The 18,596-nt window shown below is 56.0% G+C and overlaps 2 protein-coding genes and 1 pseudogene across 5 annotated transcripts in view; 1 reads left to right on the forward strand and 2 right to left on the reverse strand.

The window, feature by feature from the left end:
• Positions 1-213: 213 nt before the first annotated feature.
• LOC131817664 (vomeronasal type-1 receptor 4-like) lies at positions 214-2,479 on the reverse strand (annotated as a pseudogene).
• Positions 2,480-6,685: 4,206 nt separating this feature from the next.
• Positions 6,686-10,294, forward strand: LOC131817665 (ret finger protein-like 4A). Its single transcript, XM_059151203.1, has 4 exons — positions 6,686-6,986; positions 8,484-9,007; positions 9,933-10,035; positions 10,230-10,294. Exons 1-4 carry the CDS (start codon positions 6,701-6,703, stop codon positions 10,292-10,294), a joined length of 978 nt encoding a protein of 325 aa, XP_059007186.1. The 5' UTR covers positions 6,686-6,700.
• A 1,272-nt stretch (positions 10,295-11,566) lies between these two features.
• The window catches only part of EPN1 (epsin 1), a 14,524-nt gene continuing 7,494 nt past the window's right edge, over positions 11,567-18,596 (reverse strand). For 2 of the 4 annotated variants that reach the window (XM_059152626.1, XM_059152629.1), the window contains exons 3-11: positions 18,401-18,596; positions 17,344-17,468; positions 16,944-17,018; positions 16,291-16,374; positions 14,789-15,074; positions 14,053-14,163; positions 13,795-13,878; positions 12,274-12,531; positions 11,567-12,174 (exon numbers count right to left, since the gene is read on the reverse strand). The exon at positions 18,401-18,596 is cut by the window's right edge and continues 54 nt beyond it. In XM_059152626.1, coding sequence (XP_059008609.1) covers positions 11,966-12,174; positions 12,274-12,531; positions 13,795-13,878; positions 14,053-14,163; positions 14,789-15,074; positions 16,291-16,374; positions 16,944-17,018; positions 17,344-17,468; positions 18,401-18,596 — 1,428 coding nt within the window. In that variant the 3' untranslated portion in view covers positions 11,567-11,965. The remainder of the gene's footprint in view (positions 12,175-12,273; positions 12,532-13,794; positions 13,879-14,052; positions 14,164-14,788; positions 15,075-16,290; positions 16,375-16,943; positions 17,019-17,343; positions 17,469-18,400) is intronic. The other 2 variants (XM_059152627.1, XM_059152628.1) reach the window with 2 other exon arrangements.

An 18,596-nucleotide genomic window follows, 5' to 3' on the forward strand; every position in this document is an offset into this window, starting at 1 on the left:
ACCCGCCATCCACGGGAGTCTCTGAATGCCCACAGTGCCCCCCACCCCTGGCGCATGAGTTTCCAACAGTCTTTTCAACAAGAAACTGCTTCTTGCTGTCTTTTGTTTACTGTTGACTATGACCTCACTCCCCCCTACTGGGCTAGTTCTGTAACACTATACTTCACCCACAATGTTTTATTTCAGTTTGAACACTTATGACTTCAAAGAACACTGTTCAACATTTGCTCATTAAAATACAAATTTCAGGGACGTCTGGGTGTCTCAGTTAAACGGCTGCCTTTGGCTCAGGTCATGATCTCAGGGTCCTGGGATCGAGTCCCACATCCGGCTCCTTGCCCCAGTTTCTGTATTTTAGTGATAGACTAGAAAATCTGAGTGGCAAGTTTACAGATGGCAGCTACCAGCCCTCCTTGATGGTACTTCAGTTACCCAATCGATGAACTTCACAGAGGGTCAACCATGTAAAGAAAACCCACAATGTATAAAGGCAAATCAAACCACTGGGCAACAGTGATTTTCTGTGTCATTCTACTGCACATTAGAAAAATAGGAGTGAAATGCAGTAACAAAGTCAGGCAGAAAACACCTCTGCATCTGCCAGGTTTCTTACCTGCATCGGTGAAACGAAGCGTCCGTCCTCTCTGGGGAGTTTTTACCCATGTCGTACTGGATTCCGTGCCAAGTGCCAGGTCTTCAGTGTGCCCAAGCCGAGATAAAATTTGCAGAAACACTTTCAATATTTCTGAAGAAAGGAGCCGTGTCTCAGCGGCTGCTCTGGTCAAGGGGGAAGACAGATTTCCTGAACAGTTTTTGTATGTCTGTTTCAAGGTCATCATTTGCGAGTTGACTTTGAGGTCCCCCAGGGGCAGCCCCAGTATCAGATTTACACTCTAAGATCACTGTGCAGGTTGTATAAAACGCTGGTGCCGAGGAGATGGTCCCAGGTACAGTGAGCACAGTGGTTAGCAGAGCTGTCTTTCTTCTGCACAGTTACAGGTGACTTCTAACAGCTTAAGGGCGGGGCCTAGGAGCCCCAGGGCTGCAAAGGATCAGCAAGAGGGGACTAAAAGTGGGGAAACCGCCAAAATACTAGACTAGAGGTCTGTATCAACCTCAGACGGAACTCTAAAAAGGCAGTGACATTCAAAACAAAACAAAACAATGAGGGCACAGATTGCACAGACCACTGGGTGTGGTGCATTAAACAATCTCGGAACACTGAAAAAATAAAATTAAAAAAAAAAAATAGTACTCAGCTCGTAAAAGCTGACAAAGGTGGCCACCGGCAACAGGATGGCAGGGGCGGCTCTGGTGTCCGGGGGCATTTGTGGGTGCCATCAGGGGCATGAATCCACCGCACTCTCTGGGTGCCTGTGTAGGGACAGACCAGGAGGCCGATACACATGGCGTCAGAGACAAGCCACAGGATGACCAAGCATGCACGGTGACTCGAGGATGAGCCAGACCCCTTCCCTTGAGTGTTGGCCCTGTTTCCCCATCGTGCGCACCCGTGACTTTCACGGGAACACAGCTGTTCTTTAAGACACTGAACATCCAGCAGATGCCACAGCCACGACCAGTGACCTTGGGGGCTTGTCTTCTGGGCGTTGTGCACACCACCTTCCCGGGGATGAGTGTGAAGAACAGAAAGGTGTTCAGGATGCAGGTGGAGCCTGTCATGGGGCTGCGAGCCATGCTGTGTATATGATATACAAATTTACATGCGAGACTGGACAGGCGCTTCTGCAGAACTACAGCCACCAACTTGCAGGGAATCCCGGCAGAGAGAAAAACCAAGAGACTGGCCACAGTCATGTAGGTGAGAATCGTGTGGGAAGGCCTCTGCCTGCGTCCATGTGAGACTGGAGAGAAGTTACGGAAGAAGAGGGTGACAGTGGCCCAAGCCCCAATGCCCACCTGGAAAAACAAGATGGTTTTCAGAGTCTCTTCCCCTGTGGTTCTTAGGACATTGCTCTGCAAAGACACGGTGAGCGCCTCAGAGTGGCCTGGAGTGCAGAGTGGACTGTTGGTGCCTCGTAGGTCTTTTCCCAGTTCTGGGACCTCCTAGGGATCCTGGGCCTTTTCTTCTCCTGAAAAGGGAGACATAGTCATATTCCACAGGAGACCTGACCTGGAGAACATGCCACAGACACCAATTCCACAATTTTACATTATTACTTTGTACTTGTGCTTACTTTTCTTTAATTTTATTTTAGTTAAATTCAATTAATTAACATGGAGTGTATCATTCGTTTCAGAGGTAGGGGTCAGTGATTCATCAGCTGCATAGAACACCCAGTGCTCATCGCATCCGGTGCGGTCCTTGATGCCTGTCCCCCGGTTACCCCATCCCCCCACCCCCTCCCCCACCCACCCTCAGTTTGTCTCTGGGATCTTAGAGTTTCTTGTGGTTGGTATTTATTATTACATTCTGACTCTTGACCAGGGTGTGAACTAACGTGAACTTAAGAACCATGCTTGTCGGGGCACCTGGGTGGCTCAGTAGGTTAAAGCCTCTGCCTTCAGCTCAGGTTGTGGTCCCAGGGTCCTAGGATCGAGCCCCACATCGGGCTCTCCACTTCTTGGGAAGCCTGCTTTCTCCTCTCTCTCTCTCTGCCTGCCTCTCTGCCTACTTGTGATCTCTCTCTGTTAAATAAGTAAATAAAATGTTAAAAAAAAAAAAAAAGAGAGAGAACCATGCTTGTCTTGTGAGAAAATATGATTGACCCACGAAAAGTGTTAACATGCACTTAGTAAACAAGTAAGTGAAAGGAGGTGGGCATACTGTACCTCTCTTAGAATTTAGGATTATTCTGTCACCATAATTCATTAACCTAAAAGAAGAAAGGAGAAAATGCAAACTCATGTTCAAATGTATAAGATCACCTAACTCATTAAAATTGCAAGGAAATCACTCGTGAGCTTTTGAGAACGCTTAATAGTATTTATCAGAGCAACTGGTGATACACCTTCCGAAAAGTCAGCAGCCTTCTGATTATACAGCAGGACACTAAAAATGACCTCGGAGTGACCACGATGTGAATTTCACATCAACTATTGATCACAGTGGCCAAAACAAAGTTAATTCCCATATCCTGTCAGTAGTAGTAACAGTAACAGTAGAAACAATGATTATGGCACACAATATTTTTTCCCTGTTCTGATTATCTATCACTACCAGGGATATGAAAAAGAGGTATTACAGTGTCAAATGGGAAAAATGGATCACGTATGTTCCACCAAACTACTTCTGAGACTGGAAGATTAAATATAATTCATCTCACTAACATTTTTTCTCTTTCCTTGATGCCTCACATACAGAGCAACACACACACACGCTACAAAACAAAGAAAAATGACCCCCAAATCTCCAGAGGAATACAGAGGCAATTGTGTCCTACTGCAGTCGGATTTCAGAAAGGAAAAAAAAAAAAAATAGGGTCATTAAATCATAATATCATTACACCATTGACCATTTTTCTCTGTGAGCATCTCGGTATGTGTTTGTGTGTGTCAGTGGACCTTATTTATGTCAGGATTTTGAAGTTATGACCTGAATTCTACACATCAATTTTTTTTCTGGGCAAGAAACAAAACTGTTTAATATGCAGATGGCATAACCATCTATGTAGAAATTTTTGAGGCATATGGAAAAAAAAAACAGCTAGAACTAGTGAGTTTGGTGAAGTCAGGATATAGGTCAATATATAAAAATCAATTACATTTTTTTTATGTTCAGTTAACCACCTGTAGTACAAAATGAGTCCTTGAAGCAATGTTCCACGATTCATTAGTTCAGTATAACACCCTGTGCTCATCACAGTGCGTGCCCTCCCCAATGCCCATCACCTGGTTACCCCCTCCCCCTACCCTTCTGAAACCCCATTTGTTTCCCTGAGTCCAGAGCTTCTCTGATTTCCCCCTCTTCCCCCTATGATTTTCCTCTCTTTCCCTATGACCCTCCATGCTATTGCTTATGTTTTGCGTATGAGTGACGCCGTATGATCATTGTCTTTCTCTGCCTGCCTTACCTCACTTAACAAAATCCCCTCCAGTCCCGTCCACGTCAATGCAGATGGTGGGTATCCATCCTTCCTGATGGCTGAGGAACATTCCTTTGTACATATGGACCACATCTTCTTTATCCATTCGTCTCCTGAAGGACATCTCAGCTCTTTCCAGTTTGGCTATTCTGGACATTGCTGCTATGAACATTGGGGTGTATGTGCCCCCTTCGGATCACTACATTTGTATCTTTAGGGTAAATACCCAGTAGTGCAATTGTTGGGTCATAGGGTAACTCTATTTTCAACTTTTTGAGGAACCTCCATGCTGTTTTCCAGAGTGGCTGCACCAGCTTGCATTCCCACCAACAGTGTAGGAGGGTTCCACTTTCTCTGCATCTTCACCAGCATCTGTCATTTCCTGACTTGTTAATTTTAGCCATTCTGACTAGGATGAGGTGGGATCTCACTGTGGTTGTGATTTGTATTTCCCTGATGTCAAGTGACGCTGAACACTTCTTTGTGTGTCGTGTGCCTCATATGCCTCAGAAATTTCTACATAGATGGTCATGCCATCTGCATATTAAACAGTTTTGTTTCTTGCCCAGAAAAAAAATTGATGTGTAGAATTCAGGTCATAACTTCAAAATCCTGTTGGCCATTTGGATGTCTTTTTCGGACAGATATCTGCTCATTATGGTGTAATTTTTGTTTTAGGTGACATCCAGGTAATGAGGGATTTTTGTTTGGAGAATAAAAATCCGGGGCAGGGGGCGGGGAAGAAACATGAAAAAGAGACCAGATTGACTTTAAAATTTAAACTTAATCATTGAAAGATTAAGTGAATAAATCAAGTGTCAATGATTAGGTCAAGGCGCAAGCCATTAACTTGGCTTGTACTCCATTCAGCTGCAGCTATGTGCCTGACACTCTATTTCAGGTTGGCAATGAAGCCATGGGCCCAGCTTTCCCAAGCAGATGTCTCAACACGGCCAGCAAAGAACAGCACAGCTCTGCAGAGCCCCATTCTGGGAGGGTGTGCTGACAGCCCCAGGCGGAGGAATGATCGTCATGGGACCACAGGAAGGCTCTGATAGGAAGGAACAGTCAGGGGGCCATGCCTTCCTTGGAGTTTCGCCAGATCAAACATAATTAAAGTATCTCCAGGCAGAAGGAAGAGTGGCACATTATATACCTTAGAGTTTAAACCGTAGTAATTTGAAATAGCCTTGTGAAGACTGGATCATCAGGACGGCCCCAGGCCCCAGCCAACATAAAGGTTTGCAAAAACAGAGCGGTCCTGGTATCTGAGGAGTCCTGGACCTCTGGAGGGGGTTTGAGAGAGCAGGATGGAGGCAGGAATTCTGCATCAGAACAGGGAAGCACAAGGGGGCCACCTGGGGGACGGCTGGGAGTGGACTCAAATCAGGTGTTAAGAGTCACTTCATGTACCAGACGTTGTTAGACGTGCCAGCGCTGTCACTCACAAAGCAGATCCTGTCCAGGCTCTTTTTTTTTTTTTTTTTTAAAGATTTTATTTATTTATTTGACAGAGAGAGATCACAAGTAGACAGAGAGGCAGGTAGAGAGAGAGAGAGGGAAGCAGGCTCCCTGCTGAGCAGAGAGCCCAATGTGGGACTCGATCCCAGGACCCTGGGATCATGACCCGAGCCGAAGACAGAGGCTCAACCCACTGAGCCACCCAGGCACCCCCTGTCCAGGCTCTTTACACATGGAGGATCCAAGACAAAATAAGTAGGAAAATAGCTAACAAAAAGCAAACCTAAACGTTCACTGGGAAGATATATGTATTTTATACTTATATTTCTGAGCTGAATTTCAAAATATTTTTTAAAGATTTTATTTATTGGGGCGCCTGGGTGGCTCCTTCGTTAAGCTCTGCCTTCGGCTCAGGTCATGATCCCCGGGTCCTGGGATCGAGCCCCGCATCGGGCTCCCTGCTCAGTGGGAAGCCTGGTTCTCCCTCTGCCACGGCCCCTGCTTGTGTTTCCTCTCTCGCTGTGTCTCTGTCAAATACATAAATAAAATCTTGAAAAAGTAACACTTTCATGATACAATTACCTTCTTTGTTTGTGGCGGCCTCTCTGATGTGTGAGAAAAGTCCCACTAAAGGCAGTGTGAACTCTGATAGGATGATAGGATTAGGGAGGGTGTGGGCAGGGAAGCCTCCCTAATAAAAACCACTCCTGGGCGCTCACTTCAGAACCGCCATCAGAGGGAGAAAGGGGGCCAGAGCAGGACTGAGGTGAGTGCAACCCCACAGAATTTCTTTCGCATTTCTCAAATGTCCGCAACCACCTGCAAATACAGAGGACAAACGGGTGGCTGCCAGAGGGGAGGGGGAGGGGCGTGGTCAGACTTGGGGAAGGGGAATGGGAGGTACAGGCATCCTGAGGTGGAGTGAGGCTCAAGGAGGAAAGGCACAGCCGGGGAAACAAGGTCAGTGGTACGGCACAGACCCTCTCAGAACCTCGCCTGGAGCCAGACAGTGGGTCCAGTCCTTCGCTCCAATCAGCATCAGAAGCCCCAGGCCATGAGTCCTGTTTGCCTGGATGCAAACTGGTTGTAGGGACAGCAAATGACCACGCACGTCGATGTGTCAGGGGCCCAATGCCTGATGTCCCTCTGCCTCCCGGAAGATCTCACCTGCCACCTTTCCCCACACAGTGGTCATGGCCGCACACTTGCAAGACTCAAGCAGGTGTCCTGTGTGCCTGACTTACCTGGAGGTGCCCGTGTACCTGAAGTGTGGCTTCGCCTGCTGCCTCCACTGCTTCGATTCCCTACAGAGGGAGCCCGGCAAGGAGGGTTTCCGGTGTCCCTCCTGCTCCGCACTCTCTCAGAGGAAGGACCTCAGGCCAGGCACGCATCTTGGGAGGCTGGTCTCCAGGATCAGGGAGTTGGAGCCCCAGCTGAAAGCCGTTCTGCACATGAACCCAAACGTGCACAAGTTCCAAGGTATGGCCTGCCCCCCCCCCCCGCCCCCACAAGAGTCCCAGAAAACACAACTTGCCTATAGCTCTCCATCACACAAGGGCATGGGCGGCAACGTTGATCTTTGCTTTACTTACCCAGAAGTATAGATTAGAACCACCTATAAGAAGGGAAGCTTGACCCTGACCTGCACCTAAGAGAAATCACACCTGACTCTCTCACATCCCTGAGTTAGGGTGCGTTCTCCCAGCTCAGCTGCACAGCTCACTGGCTCAAGGCCAGGCAGGACCTCCCAGCCTCCCTGGAGCCGGCTGAGTCCCTGCTCCTTCTGGCTCTGTCCCTGCTCTCCTATGATGGGTCCTGAAGAGTGGTGGTCCCTTGGTCTGAAGAGTGTGTGAGCAGTCCAGTGTCCTTGTGAAGGACAGGCGTCACCTCGTGTTCTGAGTGCACTCTAGCCCCGTGCAACTCGAATTCGTGATGGTGAACCCTGTCCCTGAAACGTGACAAGTCTTGTCAAGTCCCTGGGATGGTCAAAAAGGGAGCATCTTCCACAGAGCTGGGTGTCAGGGCGCCAAGTGAAAGACTTGGGCTCTGGTCCAGAGGGCTTCTTTCTTGGTTTTTTGTTGTTGTTGTCTAAGATTTATTTGACAGAAAGAGCGAGAGGGAACACAAGCAGTGGGAAAGGGAGAAGCAGGCATCCCGCTAAGCAGGGAGCCAGATACAGGACTCGATCCCAGAACCCTGGGATCATAACCTGAACTGAAGGGAGCCGCTTAACGACCGAGCCACCCAGGTGCCCCCAGAGGGTTTATTTCTGATATTGTGTTGGCTCCATTCACGTGGTCCCCTTAGGATAGCCTCCTAGCCTCCTGGTGTGTAGGCAACCCACAAAGTCCCTGTGCTCCCATCTCCCTGCCCTCTGAGCCATGCCCTGCGACTAAGTCACTGCCAGACCCCAGCACACCGCCACTCATGTCCCTGGGGGCCCTTCCTCAGCCTGGGCTGCCCAGAGTTCACCCGGCTCCTCTCAGAACCCCCAGCCTTGTGTGTTTGCAACCCCAGGAAGCCAAGGGCGGGGGTGCATTTGCCTGTTAACAGCAGGAAGCGAGGAAGAAAATTGACAAGAACGAAGATGGGAGCAACTTCCAGATTCAACATTCTGTGCCAAGTATAATAGTGGCCACATACTTGCCGGGTGCCCATTTGTCAATGGAATGTGAACTGGTTTGCATTTGAGAACAAACATGGGCATGGTCTCTTCATGTGTAATCTGTGCCAAAGGAAGGGGCACCTGTAATTTAACAGAGCATTTAATGTGGAGAGAACACCTAGTAGGAGTCAGAGGGACTCATTCTGATTAGGATCGTTCTCTCTCTACATCTGACCTCATCAGGGGCCAGAGACATCTCCCCAGGTAAATTCTGATCAGGGTGGAAGCACGGGGTGGAGAGAAGACAGGTGAGACCTTGGGGCTTCGTAGTCAAGTGCATGTTTGCTGATTGGCTTGTTTTCCCACCCCAGTGGAGGTGACCCTGGATGTTGACACTGCCAACCACTACCTCATCATTTCTGAGGACCTGAGGAGTGTCTGCTCTGGGTATTGCAAACAGACCCGGAGCGCTGGGGCCCAGAGGTTCGACTATGCTCTCTGCGTCCTGGGATCCCCTGGGTTCCCCTCTGGCCGCCACTACTGGGAGGTGGACGTGGGGATGAGCAAGGCCTGGGATGTGGGTGTTTGCAGAGACTCCGCTGACCGGCAAGGGCCCATTCTACTGTCCGCAGAGCTTGGCTTCTGGACAGTGGGCTTGAGAAAAGATCTCTTCCAAGCCAGCACCAGACCTGTGACCATGCTCTCAGTGAGCCCCCGCTTACACCGACTAGGGATTTTCCTGGACATGAATCTTGGCACCGTTTCTTTTTATCACGTGAGCGATGGAGCCCACATTTTCACCTTCACTGGAATCCCTGCTGTGGGGCCGCTGCGTCCGTTTTTTGCTCCCGGGAGTCCCACCACGGATGGTCAAGGCTTCCTGAGAATCTGTCCTGTGAGGAATCCAGCTGTTGCCAGTTGCTCTCCAGTGGGCTTGGATACAGAACACAGTTTCTAGAGAATTCCTGTGTGCTCACAGCAAGAGCTGAGACCCTTCCTGCTTGTTACTGTGGATGGTACAGAGAGCAGACGAGAAACATGGTAGAGTTGGCGAATCGTGAGCACTAAACAGATAAGGGAGAAGTGCCTTTAAAGCATGAAGTATCGCACAGTCGTTCTCGTTGGGACTTTCTATGTTTCTGTTCCAATGAATGGGTTCTGGTTTTTCAAATCAATTTCCAAATGTATCTATTTTTTGCAATATTAACTTAGTGTTAACGGAGGTTAGAAACTGAATAAAAACGTGGATGTCGCCTAACAGATTAATGAACTTTCTAGGTGTTATGTGAGCAAAACCTACAGAGACAGTAAATACAGGTGAGTACGTATGAAGTTCCCCCAAGGGCTGAAATGCACATTTGTGTGCACACCATGTGGAACACAGGAAGAAGGTGGCAGGGCAGTCGGGGGTGGCTTCCACTGAATGAGGGTACAGCCTGGCACCATAGGTGTGCCCCCTTAAAGCAAGAGATACCCCCTTGTGCAGGGGGGCACGGAGGGGGGCTGTCCCAGGGGTGGGAGCAACAGGTCTGCCGTCGCCGGGACAAGGGGCCGCAGGGAGCCAGCGGGAGCCACCCCTTCTTAGTCCCGTGGTGACTACATTGGGCTAGAGAGCCCCGTGGTGTCTGCCACCCCTACTTCAGGCTGCCTTTGTGGGTGGAAGCTGCCCTAGAGAATATGGAAACATGGGGCTGTGTTCCAGTAAAACTTTATTTACAAAAATCAGCAGGCAGCCAGACCCTGGCTGGCCCACCTCAACCTGGGCGTCAGGCGCGGACTGCCAGAGGGTTCATAGCCCAGCGCCGGCTGTGTGCACACAGAAAGCGCAAAAGGAGCGAGGGATCCGAGGTGCAGGGCTGGGCCGCATGGGGGCCACACCAGAGGACATTCTGCACAGAGGGCAGACCGAGTTCTCAAGGGAAGGTGAGGCAGAGGCTGGCTAAGATAGGTGAGCGGAGGGCACACAGAAGGCGTGCGAGACAAGCTAGGCCGAAGCAGTGGGCCGTGCGTGCGCAAGCGCACCGAGGTGCCTATAAGTGGCAAGCGCCATCGGGGTGCAGGCTTGTGGGCTGGGATCCCCCCCTGCAAGCACAGCGCGGGGGGGCCTCCGTCTCCAGTACCACGGGCCAGTTGCAGGCCCAGGCGCTCCCCTGACAAGACCCCAGCCATCCTGCCCCTGTAGCCCTGGGGCCCTGCAGACACACCCATGACGGGGCAGTGGGAGCAGCTCCACGGAGCCCAGCGAGAGCCCGGGGCAGGGACATCTGGATGGCTGCACTCCTTCAGCATGGATCGCGAGGGGTCACTGCAAACACAGGCGCTACTGAGACATGGTGGCCCGCAGCTTCTGGACAGATGAAGGAGCGTGGGAACAAAAGGTGTTTGGAGCCCAGGGGACTCATGCCGAAGGAAGGGAAAGGAACTGACCCCAGAGCGAATGCTGACACGTGTGACAAGGAAAGAAAGGCAGACTGTCACAGCCTTCCCGGAGAGCAAACCCAGGTCTGAGTTAAGGGCTGCTTCGGTGTCTTTCCAAAGGAAGTGGAAGAAGGGCCCACAGGGCTCCCGGAAGAAGAGTACCACGGGGGTGCAGTGCTGACCTGGCCACCCTGTGCCGCCCCTGACCCCAGCCACAGCCCCGCACCCTCCCAGGTCAGCCAGGGAAACACTTCCTGCAAGTCCCCAGTGCCCCCAGGCACTTATCTTCTCTGGGTGGGGGGACTGCCGCTCTCCCCTCCGTCCACCCCCAAAATCCTAGTCTCCCCCATCTGCAGGAAGGAGCCCACACTGACCGCTGTCCCCCCCCTCACTGGACAGCAGGGACACAGTCCCACTGCCCTTCGCCCGAGCTCCTGCTCTGCATTCTGTCTCAGCCCCCCCTCCCCAAGACTGTGCCGGGGCTCACAAGCCACACTCTCAAGTGGGCCACCTCCTTGGGGAGACACGCTCAGTCCTCACCACCCTGGGACAGGGAAACATTGGGTGTGGATCAGCAGAGGAAGACCACAGCCCTGGCCAATAGGTGGCCCTGGGCTCCAGCAGAAGTGGCCACCAGTTTCTCAGGACCACTGGCTGGACGAGGAACATGTAGGGAGCTGGGGGCGGGGGGTCGTATCCACTGGGACATAGCATGGCAGTGCCATCGTGTGTCAAACACACGCAGTCCTCGCCTCAGGAGGAAGCCTTACCGCAGGCTCACCCTCAGCTCACGAAGCCTGGGACAACCCCCAACCCCCATGTGCCGCCTGCCAGCCCCCACCCAACAATGCCATCAGCTCCCCAGCCCTGAGTGGGCAGTGATGCCGCCAGAGCCGGGGTGCTCCGTGGAGCCCCACACGGCCCACCCCCAGGAGAGAAAGGCCAGGGAAACGTAGACCTCTGAAAAGACTGGAGCCTGGGGTCCCACAGCTGTGGGTCCTGTGAATCACGGATGGGAACTTGGGGGAGCCACACCCATGAGAACTGCCATTTATTCCCGAAGTCGCCAAAATTATCACCAAGGATTCACCAGGGGGTGTGCATGGGGATGAGAAGGCTCAAACACTGATTGAGGGGCCAGTTGGGAGGGAGAGGGATGGTGGGGGGACCCCCGGCTGTCCCTCCCCTCTCTAATGCCACAGGAAAGGGGTCCTCCTCTGGCCAGCACCCCTCCCCATCTCCCATGTCCAGTTTCTCTCCGGGGAGGTGGGGCGGGGGGACATGGAAGAGGGTGTAGTGTGAGTGGGCCCCAGGAGGGGGAGGGTGCTGGGGTTAGGGCGGGGGTCCCCCGCTTCACATGCACTCACAACACTGGTCTCCCAGGGAGCAGAAATGGGGGAAGCCAGGCCAGGCCAAATTCCCCCCTCCTCCTGGATTATAGGAGGAAGGGGTTAGTGTTGGGGGCCGGGGGGCCTGGGGGCATCATGGGGGGCAGGCCAGGGCCCCCACCAAGGGGAGAGATGTATGTTGGTGGTGCTCCAGGGACCGGGGGCACAGGGCTGAGCCGGAGCTGGTTCAGGGTGAGCGTCGCAGGGGGTGTGGGCTGGAAGGGGTTTGTGATGGAGGGGCCGGAGGTCGGGGCTCCTAGAGGAGAGAAAGAAGAGGAGACATGCAGAGCAGAGTCAGGGCTTGGCCCGGGGAGGAGGAGTGCGAGCGGGACTGGCCTGGGAGGCCCCCACTTACCGCTTGGCAGGAAGGGGTTGGAGGCCTTGGCTCCTGGGGGCGCAGGGCCTGGCCGGCTCACCAGCGAGTCCAGATCGACCAGGGCTGCATTAGGGCCCAGGAAGGACTCCGGAGTCTTCCGTGTGGGTGGTGGCGGCGTTGCAGCAGCTGCAGGTGGGGGGCTGCCCACAGCCTCAGCCAGAGAGCCCCCGACGCCACTCATGTCAAACGCCCCAGGACTGCGGGCGGGCACCTCTCCGGCGAGCAGCTCCAGCTCCCCTAGAAGGAGCCAGAGAGGGAGTCAGGGGAAGACGGGAGTGAGGGCCTCAAACAAGGAGGCCTTGGTGCTGAGAGACAGAGCTCAGGGACACTAGCCCAAAGAACAGCAGTGGATGACCCCCAGGGCAGAGTGCCAGGGAGAACCACCAAGGGATAAGTGTACCCAAGAGGTACTCACATGGCCCCACAAGAACCCCACCAGTCCCATGGTCCCAAGCAAGTTCATGGTGAACAGACAGCAGCAGGCACCAAGAAGCCCAGCAGCCTGGATGACATTTGTTAGCACGAGATCTGATTTTCTTAAAGAGAGGTTTCGGAACCCCATCTGATGTTGGGAGACGCACGAACTGGTGCAGAGAGAGAAGAAAAAGCCCAGAGGAACGCCAACTGCAGACCGCACAGTGACCAAGGTGGGCCTGGGGGCCAGGAGGAGACCGCTGGTGCCCCATCAGTCCCATGTCCTCCTGCGGGCCCACGTCACTCAAAGACCAACATGGAAAAGAAACAAAGGGACCACACTCCTGTGGGAGGAGACAGCGGGCCCCTCCTGGTGAGAGGCTCCTGTGTCCTCCTGACATCTCGCAGGGAGGGGTCTTCTAGCAAGGACAAAGCCAGCCTGAACTCTGCCAGAAGGAGGATACACAAAAGCCAGGGCGTCCACAGGCCAGGTACCCCGTGGATGGGAGGGCCTGGCCGGAAAGATGTGCTGAGCCCTGAGGCCCCAAAGGGCAGCCAAGGAAGGCGACACTCACCAGAGGCCCCCTGTGATCACCGCACCGCTGGTGACACAGGGTGCAACTGGCCAGGCCCTCAGAGACACCCAGAGAAATGTTCCAGGGGACAGAGAAATCAGGTTAGTGCTTGGGGAGGCTCCAGAAATGGGACTCTTTGCACTATTCTTGCAACTTTCCTCAAGTATAAAACCACTGGAAACAAAGTTAAAGCTTCTTTCCCAGCATAAACCATCCAGCTCTGAAAACACAGCCTGGGCTCTGGATCCCGTGAGGGCTGCAGTCCACCCCACTTAACCGTGCACTCAGAAGGACACCCACCTGACCTGGAGGGCCCCCTGCATTGGGGGAGGGAGACCATACAGGGTGGGCAGGGCAGGATGTGGCCTGGTCAGTGAGGCCTGATGGGGATGGGGACAGGGAGGGGTGCCCATGGGTGCAGCGGGGGCGTGACCTGGGGTGGGGCACTGCGCGGGCAGGAGTGTGGGTGGGGGGTGCAGCAGGGCTCAGCGGGGCAAGGGAGGGGGCTCACCCGTGCTGCTTCCAGAGGCCGGCAGGGCCGTGCGCAGTCGGTCAAAATCAGAGAACTCATCAGGCTCCGTGTCAAACCCCACTGCTGTAGGGGCCCAGTATGTCAGCTCAGCTCACTGAGGGAACCAGCCTCCCGCTCCCCCTGTACCCCCAGCACCCAGGAGACCAGACACCTCACCCTCCCCTGCACCCACCCACCCACACACACACACACACACACTCTGACCCCCTCAGTTGAACCCCAGAGCCCACCCAGTACCTGTGGTGCCATTGGTGCTGGGCTTGGCAGGTGACCCTCCCCAGGGGTCTGAGAAGGCCGGGGCTGGAGCCCAGGGATCTGAGGCAGGGGGTCCTCCAACTGGAGCCCCACCTGGGTGAGGAAGGAGGCCTGTGAGAGGCTGGTGGTTGGAGCACTCATCACCTATGGATCTGTGCCCGCCACCCCCAGCCTTCCTTCTCAGCCCACCCCTCCCAGAAGTCCTGCCTTGTCCCCATCCTGGGACACAGTTGGACATCAGGGGGGCTCCCAGCCCAGCCCCAGCCAGCCATTACCCCCTGATCCCTACCATCTAGCACGGGTACATGTATACTGCTGGGCCTTTGCCCACGTGTCCCTTCCTGGCAAAACCCTCCTCAGCTATAAGGCCTCTGGAAAGCCCCCAAGAAGCAACCCAGCTGGTGAAGGGGCCTTGGGTGTGTGCCTCACCTAGGCGAGCCCAACCCCCACCCCAAAACCCCCACCCAGCCTGCCTGGACCCAGCCTCACCAGCCACACCATCCTGAGTCCTCCCGAGCAGCCTCTCTGCAGCCCGACACCCCCTGGTGCCCTGCCCGTCATCCCTCAAGGCTCCCTCACCCACCCTCCTCTGGGCTGTCTTATCTGAGCCCTGCAGCAGCCTATCACCCCCTTGACCTTATCTGCCCCTGTCCCCAGGGTGTGCCCCAGACTGTACACTGGATGTCGAGGCTGCAGCAGGCAGGCAGCCAGCACTCACCGTCAGAGCTCCCCCACGGGTCAGGCGTGGGCCCCTCTCCAGCTGCAGGGGCCTGGGTCCCACCCCAAGGGTCAACTGGGGGCCCCGTAGGAGCAGCAGGCCTCCAAGGATCCCCAGAGGCTGCTGTAGGGGCCGGACCCCCCCAAGGATCAGCAGCTGGAGGGACAGGGCCCCCACCCCAAGGGTCCGAGGTGGGGGCGCTCATGGGCGCTGGGCCCCCCCAGGGGTCTGAGGCTGGTGGTGGAGCGGGGGCCGTGAAGACATCGGCAAGATCCATGAGGGATGACTGCAAGACACAAAGGGGAGACTGCACATGAGGCGCGAGCATGCCAGGCCAGAACACTGGGAAGAGAACCTGGAAGAGAAATGGCCCCAGAATGAGAGAGGGAGCCGGGCACCTTGGGGCGAAGACCCACCACCAGAGAGAGATAGCCAGGGGCCGTGAGACAGAAGGAGGTGGCCTCCCCGCCCCCCATTCCCACTCCACCCCGCTCTGTCCGCCTCCCCCACCAGCCCAGCCCCAAACGCTGAGAGTCTCACCTGGTCCTGCCCCCATCCCTCCATCCACTCCCCAGTTCCCACTGGGATTGAGGACAGAGGCCAAACCCAAAACCACCCCTACCAGCCTGGCCCGTGCAGCTCCCATGCACTCTAGGAGGTGTGTCCGGGGTCGCCCACCCTGTCTCGGGCCGCCGGCTGAGGCCCAGTATGCGTCCCACGTCTCCGCACACACCGGGCTTTCCGTGCTTCACGGGAGCAGCATACATGTCCCCGTGTCCTGGTGGTGAGCCCAACCAACCAGAGTGGCTAGTGTCTCTGAACACGGTGCGGCTGCGCCACCCGTCCCCACAGCACGCAAGGAGCAGAGTGCTGGGACCGACCCTCCTGAGCACCAGGGAGACCCTTGGCCGAGGCCGGGAGGGTGTCTGTGTTCCTCCCATTGGAGCTAGCCCCGTGGCCCACCCCACCGTGAGGCCGACTGTGCCACAAAGACGCTCAGGTCTCCCACAGCACCCGGTGTGAGGCCACAGAACACGCCAGCTTGGAAACCCTAGCCGGTGACTGACCTTGGCCCTGATGTGCAGAAGACACCCATCCACCCTCAGAGACAAGAGAAGGGTTGAAACTGCGCAGACGGAAACATCAGCCGACATCGTCTGTCTCCCCTGGGGGGACCAGAGGCCCAGCAGCTTGGGGACCAGACTGGTCTCGCTCGTGCACCGAGCCTTGGAATCCAGAGTGCGCGCGGACACAGAGAAGGTACCTCGTGAGCACGAGCTCGATGCCATGCCCTTTCCGCCCAACCAGGCCGCTCAGCAACAAGGACCGAGCAGCACCAGCAGCGTCTCCGACAGCAGGGGCAGACAGCAGTTGCGCCTCACACATGGAGTGCTCTGGGCACTGATGGAGCGCCCTCTAGTCTGCACGTTCGTCCATGAGAAGACGGCGCCACGCCCACGGCCCCAGAGCGCACGTAGGCAGGGTGGCCTGCCCATGCTCACCTCCTCCTGGCCGCCGGTCTCCCTCCTGCTCTCCTCTATGGCCATCTGCAGCCTCAGATCATCCCCACGGCGGATCCGCTCTTCCTGTTGGGGTCACGGAAGCAGGCAGCAAGGGAGGATTAGAATGGAAGCCACCAGGCTGGCCACCCCCCAACAACAACCACACGGTCCCACCCAAACAAAAGTAACAAAATTAAAATGGGATGTGGACAATGTGTGGGAAGGGGGGACGGGGAAGAACGTGCAGTCTACGGGATAGGGACACAGGGGTAGTGTGCGGGAGACGGGCCTGGCCCGGTGCGGCTCCGACGGCTTGGGAAACATGGGGCCCCGGGGAGGACGGGCCCTCATGCCGGATGCCTGACTCTGCAGTGTCGGCTGCACTGGGTGGAGAGGACCAAGCCCTGGGCTGTGCTGGAGGGTGAGGGAAGGGCTCCCTCGCCACCCGGAACAGCTACAAGGCATCTGCCTCCCATGCTGGGACTGCACCCATCTGAGAAGCCATGTGACACAGGTCCGCTGCTGGAAATGTTGAGGCAGAGTGTGTGTAAACCGGGGATGGGGCTGGTGGGGGGGGCGAGGAGGGGCAAGGAAGCAGGGACCTGGGGAGGGTCTGAGGGGAGCCCTGCAGAGGGTAGGGAGGCTGCTCTGACCTTGTCGTGCTCCTCTCGGCTCAAACTAATGGCCAGCTGGAGCTGGACGTCGTCCTCGGGGCCGCAGGGCGGGGGCTGGGGAGAGAGCGTGTGAGGGGCCAGGCGGGAGGCCAGACAGGGGAGGGGAGAGGAGGGAGAAGAGGAACGGAGGAGAGCATTGGAGGGAGAGCCAGAGATGGACAGAGCCACAGACACGGTCACAGAGTAGAGCACCCACACAGAAGAGACAAGAACTCCCAGGACGAGAACAGACGGTGGGCGGGGGGCAGGGGGAGAAGCCGGACAGATCAGAGAGGGGGCGCGGGGGCGACACAGAGAGCACTGGCCCTCGGGAGCTGAGCAGTGAAGGATGGAGACAGGATGGCAGAACCAAAGTCAAACCCCCGCTGTGCCCCACTACCTGGTCAGCCTCCTCCTTGCTCATGGCCAAGGCCAGCTGCAGCTGCAGCTCCTCCTCCCCGCTGCTTTGCGGCCACGCCTGCTCTGCCTCGGGTGGGGGCCCAGAGCCCACCGCTGCTGAGGAGGCTGCCGAGGGGAGAATCAGCTGAGACCCAGGTGAAGACAGAGAAGGGGGCCCCCGCAGCCCAGATGGCGAGCTTCCACTGGGGGTGGGGGTCGGACCGTGAGCCGGGTTTGTCCAGTGTCCCCGGAATCCCGCCAGGAGGGACGGAGGAAGTCCGGGAGCCTCAGAGCCCATGCCCCTGCTACCCACAAGGGGCACGCCTGGGGCCTGCACAGAGTCCGGGGGTCCCACAAAGCTCCCGCGTGTCCAGGGCCTGCATTTCTAGGGCTGCTGGAGATCTTTATGGCAGGACCAGCTGGGCGTCAGAGGAAGAACAGCACTGCATCCAGAGCCCCCCACCTCATGCTGGGCGCAGCAGACACCAGGAGTGACGTGGAATGAAGGAAGGCGAAACAGAGAATGGGAAGGGGGTGACCATCTGGAAGGAGGGACGGGCAGAGCGCAGGGAACTAACAGGCAGAGAACCAGCTAAGCTAGGGGGAAGCGCCCACCTGCCCCTCCCAGCTGGTCCGCCCTGGTTCTGGTGTGAACGGTCCCCCTTCAGAGAGCCGTCCCCAACCTCCCACCCTGGGCAGCCCCCTCCAAGTCCTGTTCTCTTTGTCTCAGGCACTGAGTACCCTTGGGCAGGACTGCGGGCAAACCCATCTGTAGCTACAGGGCCCAGCCTGGGGGCAGAGGCACACTGGGCCCTTAGGTAGCTCTCGGTTAACACCTGAGGGTGAACAGAACAGTTTTGAGCTCTCGGGTCCCACAACGAGGGGGACGGGACAGGCAAGGACAGTCGTGGAAGGGGAGAGCCTGCATCCGGAACTCCGGGCCACCTGGCCAGGAAGGAGGGGAAGCGGGAGGGCTCAGAGGCTGGGCTGCTGGGGCTTCAAGAAGAGGGGCAGGGCCTGCCGGGAGAGACCTAGGTTGGGAGCCCTGCAGCCCTCACCCGTGGCGGTCTGCGCCAGCTTCTCCTTGGTCTTGAGCGCATGAGCGCGCTCCTCCCGCAGCCGGTCCTCGTCCCGCAGCAAGGCCACCAGCTGCTTGGCCTTCTCACGCACGTTCACGCCCTGGTCCTTGCCGTCACGGTCCACGTACTGGAAGTCCTTCAGTGTCTGCACGGCGTACATGTTCTCCTTGCACTG

This window comes from Mustela lutreola, chromosome 16 (assembly GCF_030435805.1).
Source record: "Mustela lutreola isolate mMusLut2 chromosome 16, mMusLut2.pri, whole genome shotgun sequence".
NCBI classification, from domain to species: Eukaryota; Metazoa; Chordata; class Mammalia; order Carnivora; family Mustelidae; genus Mustela; species Mustela lutreola.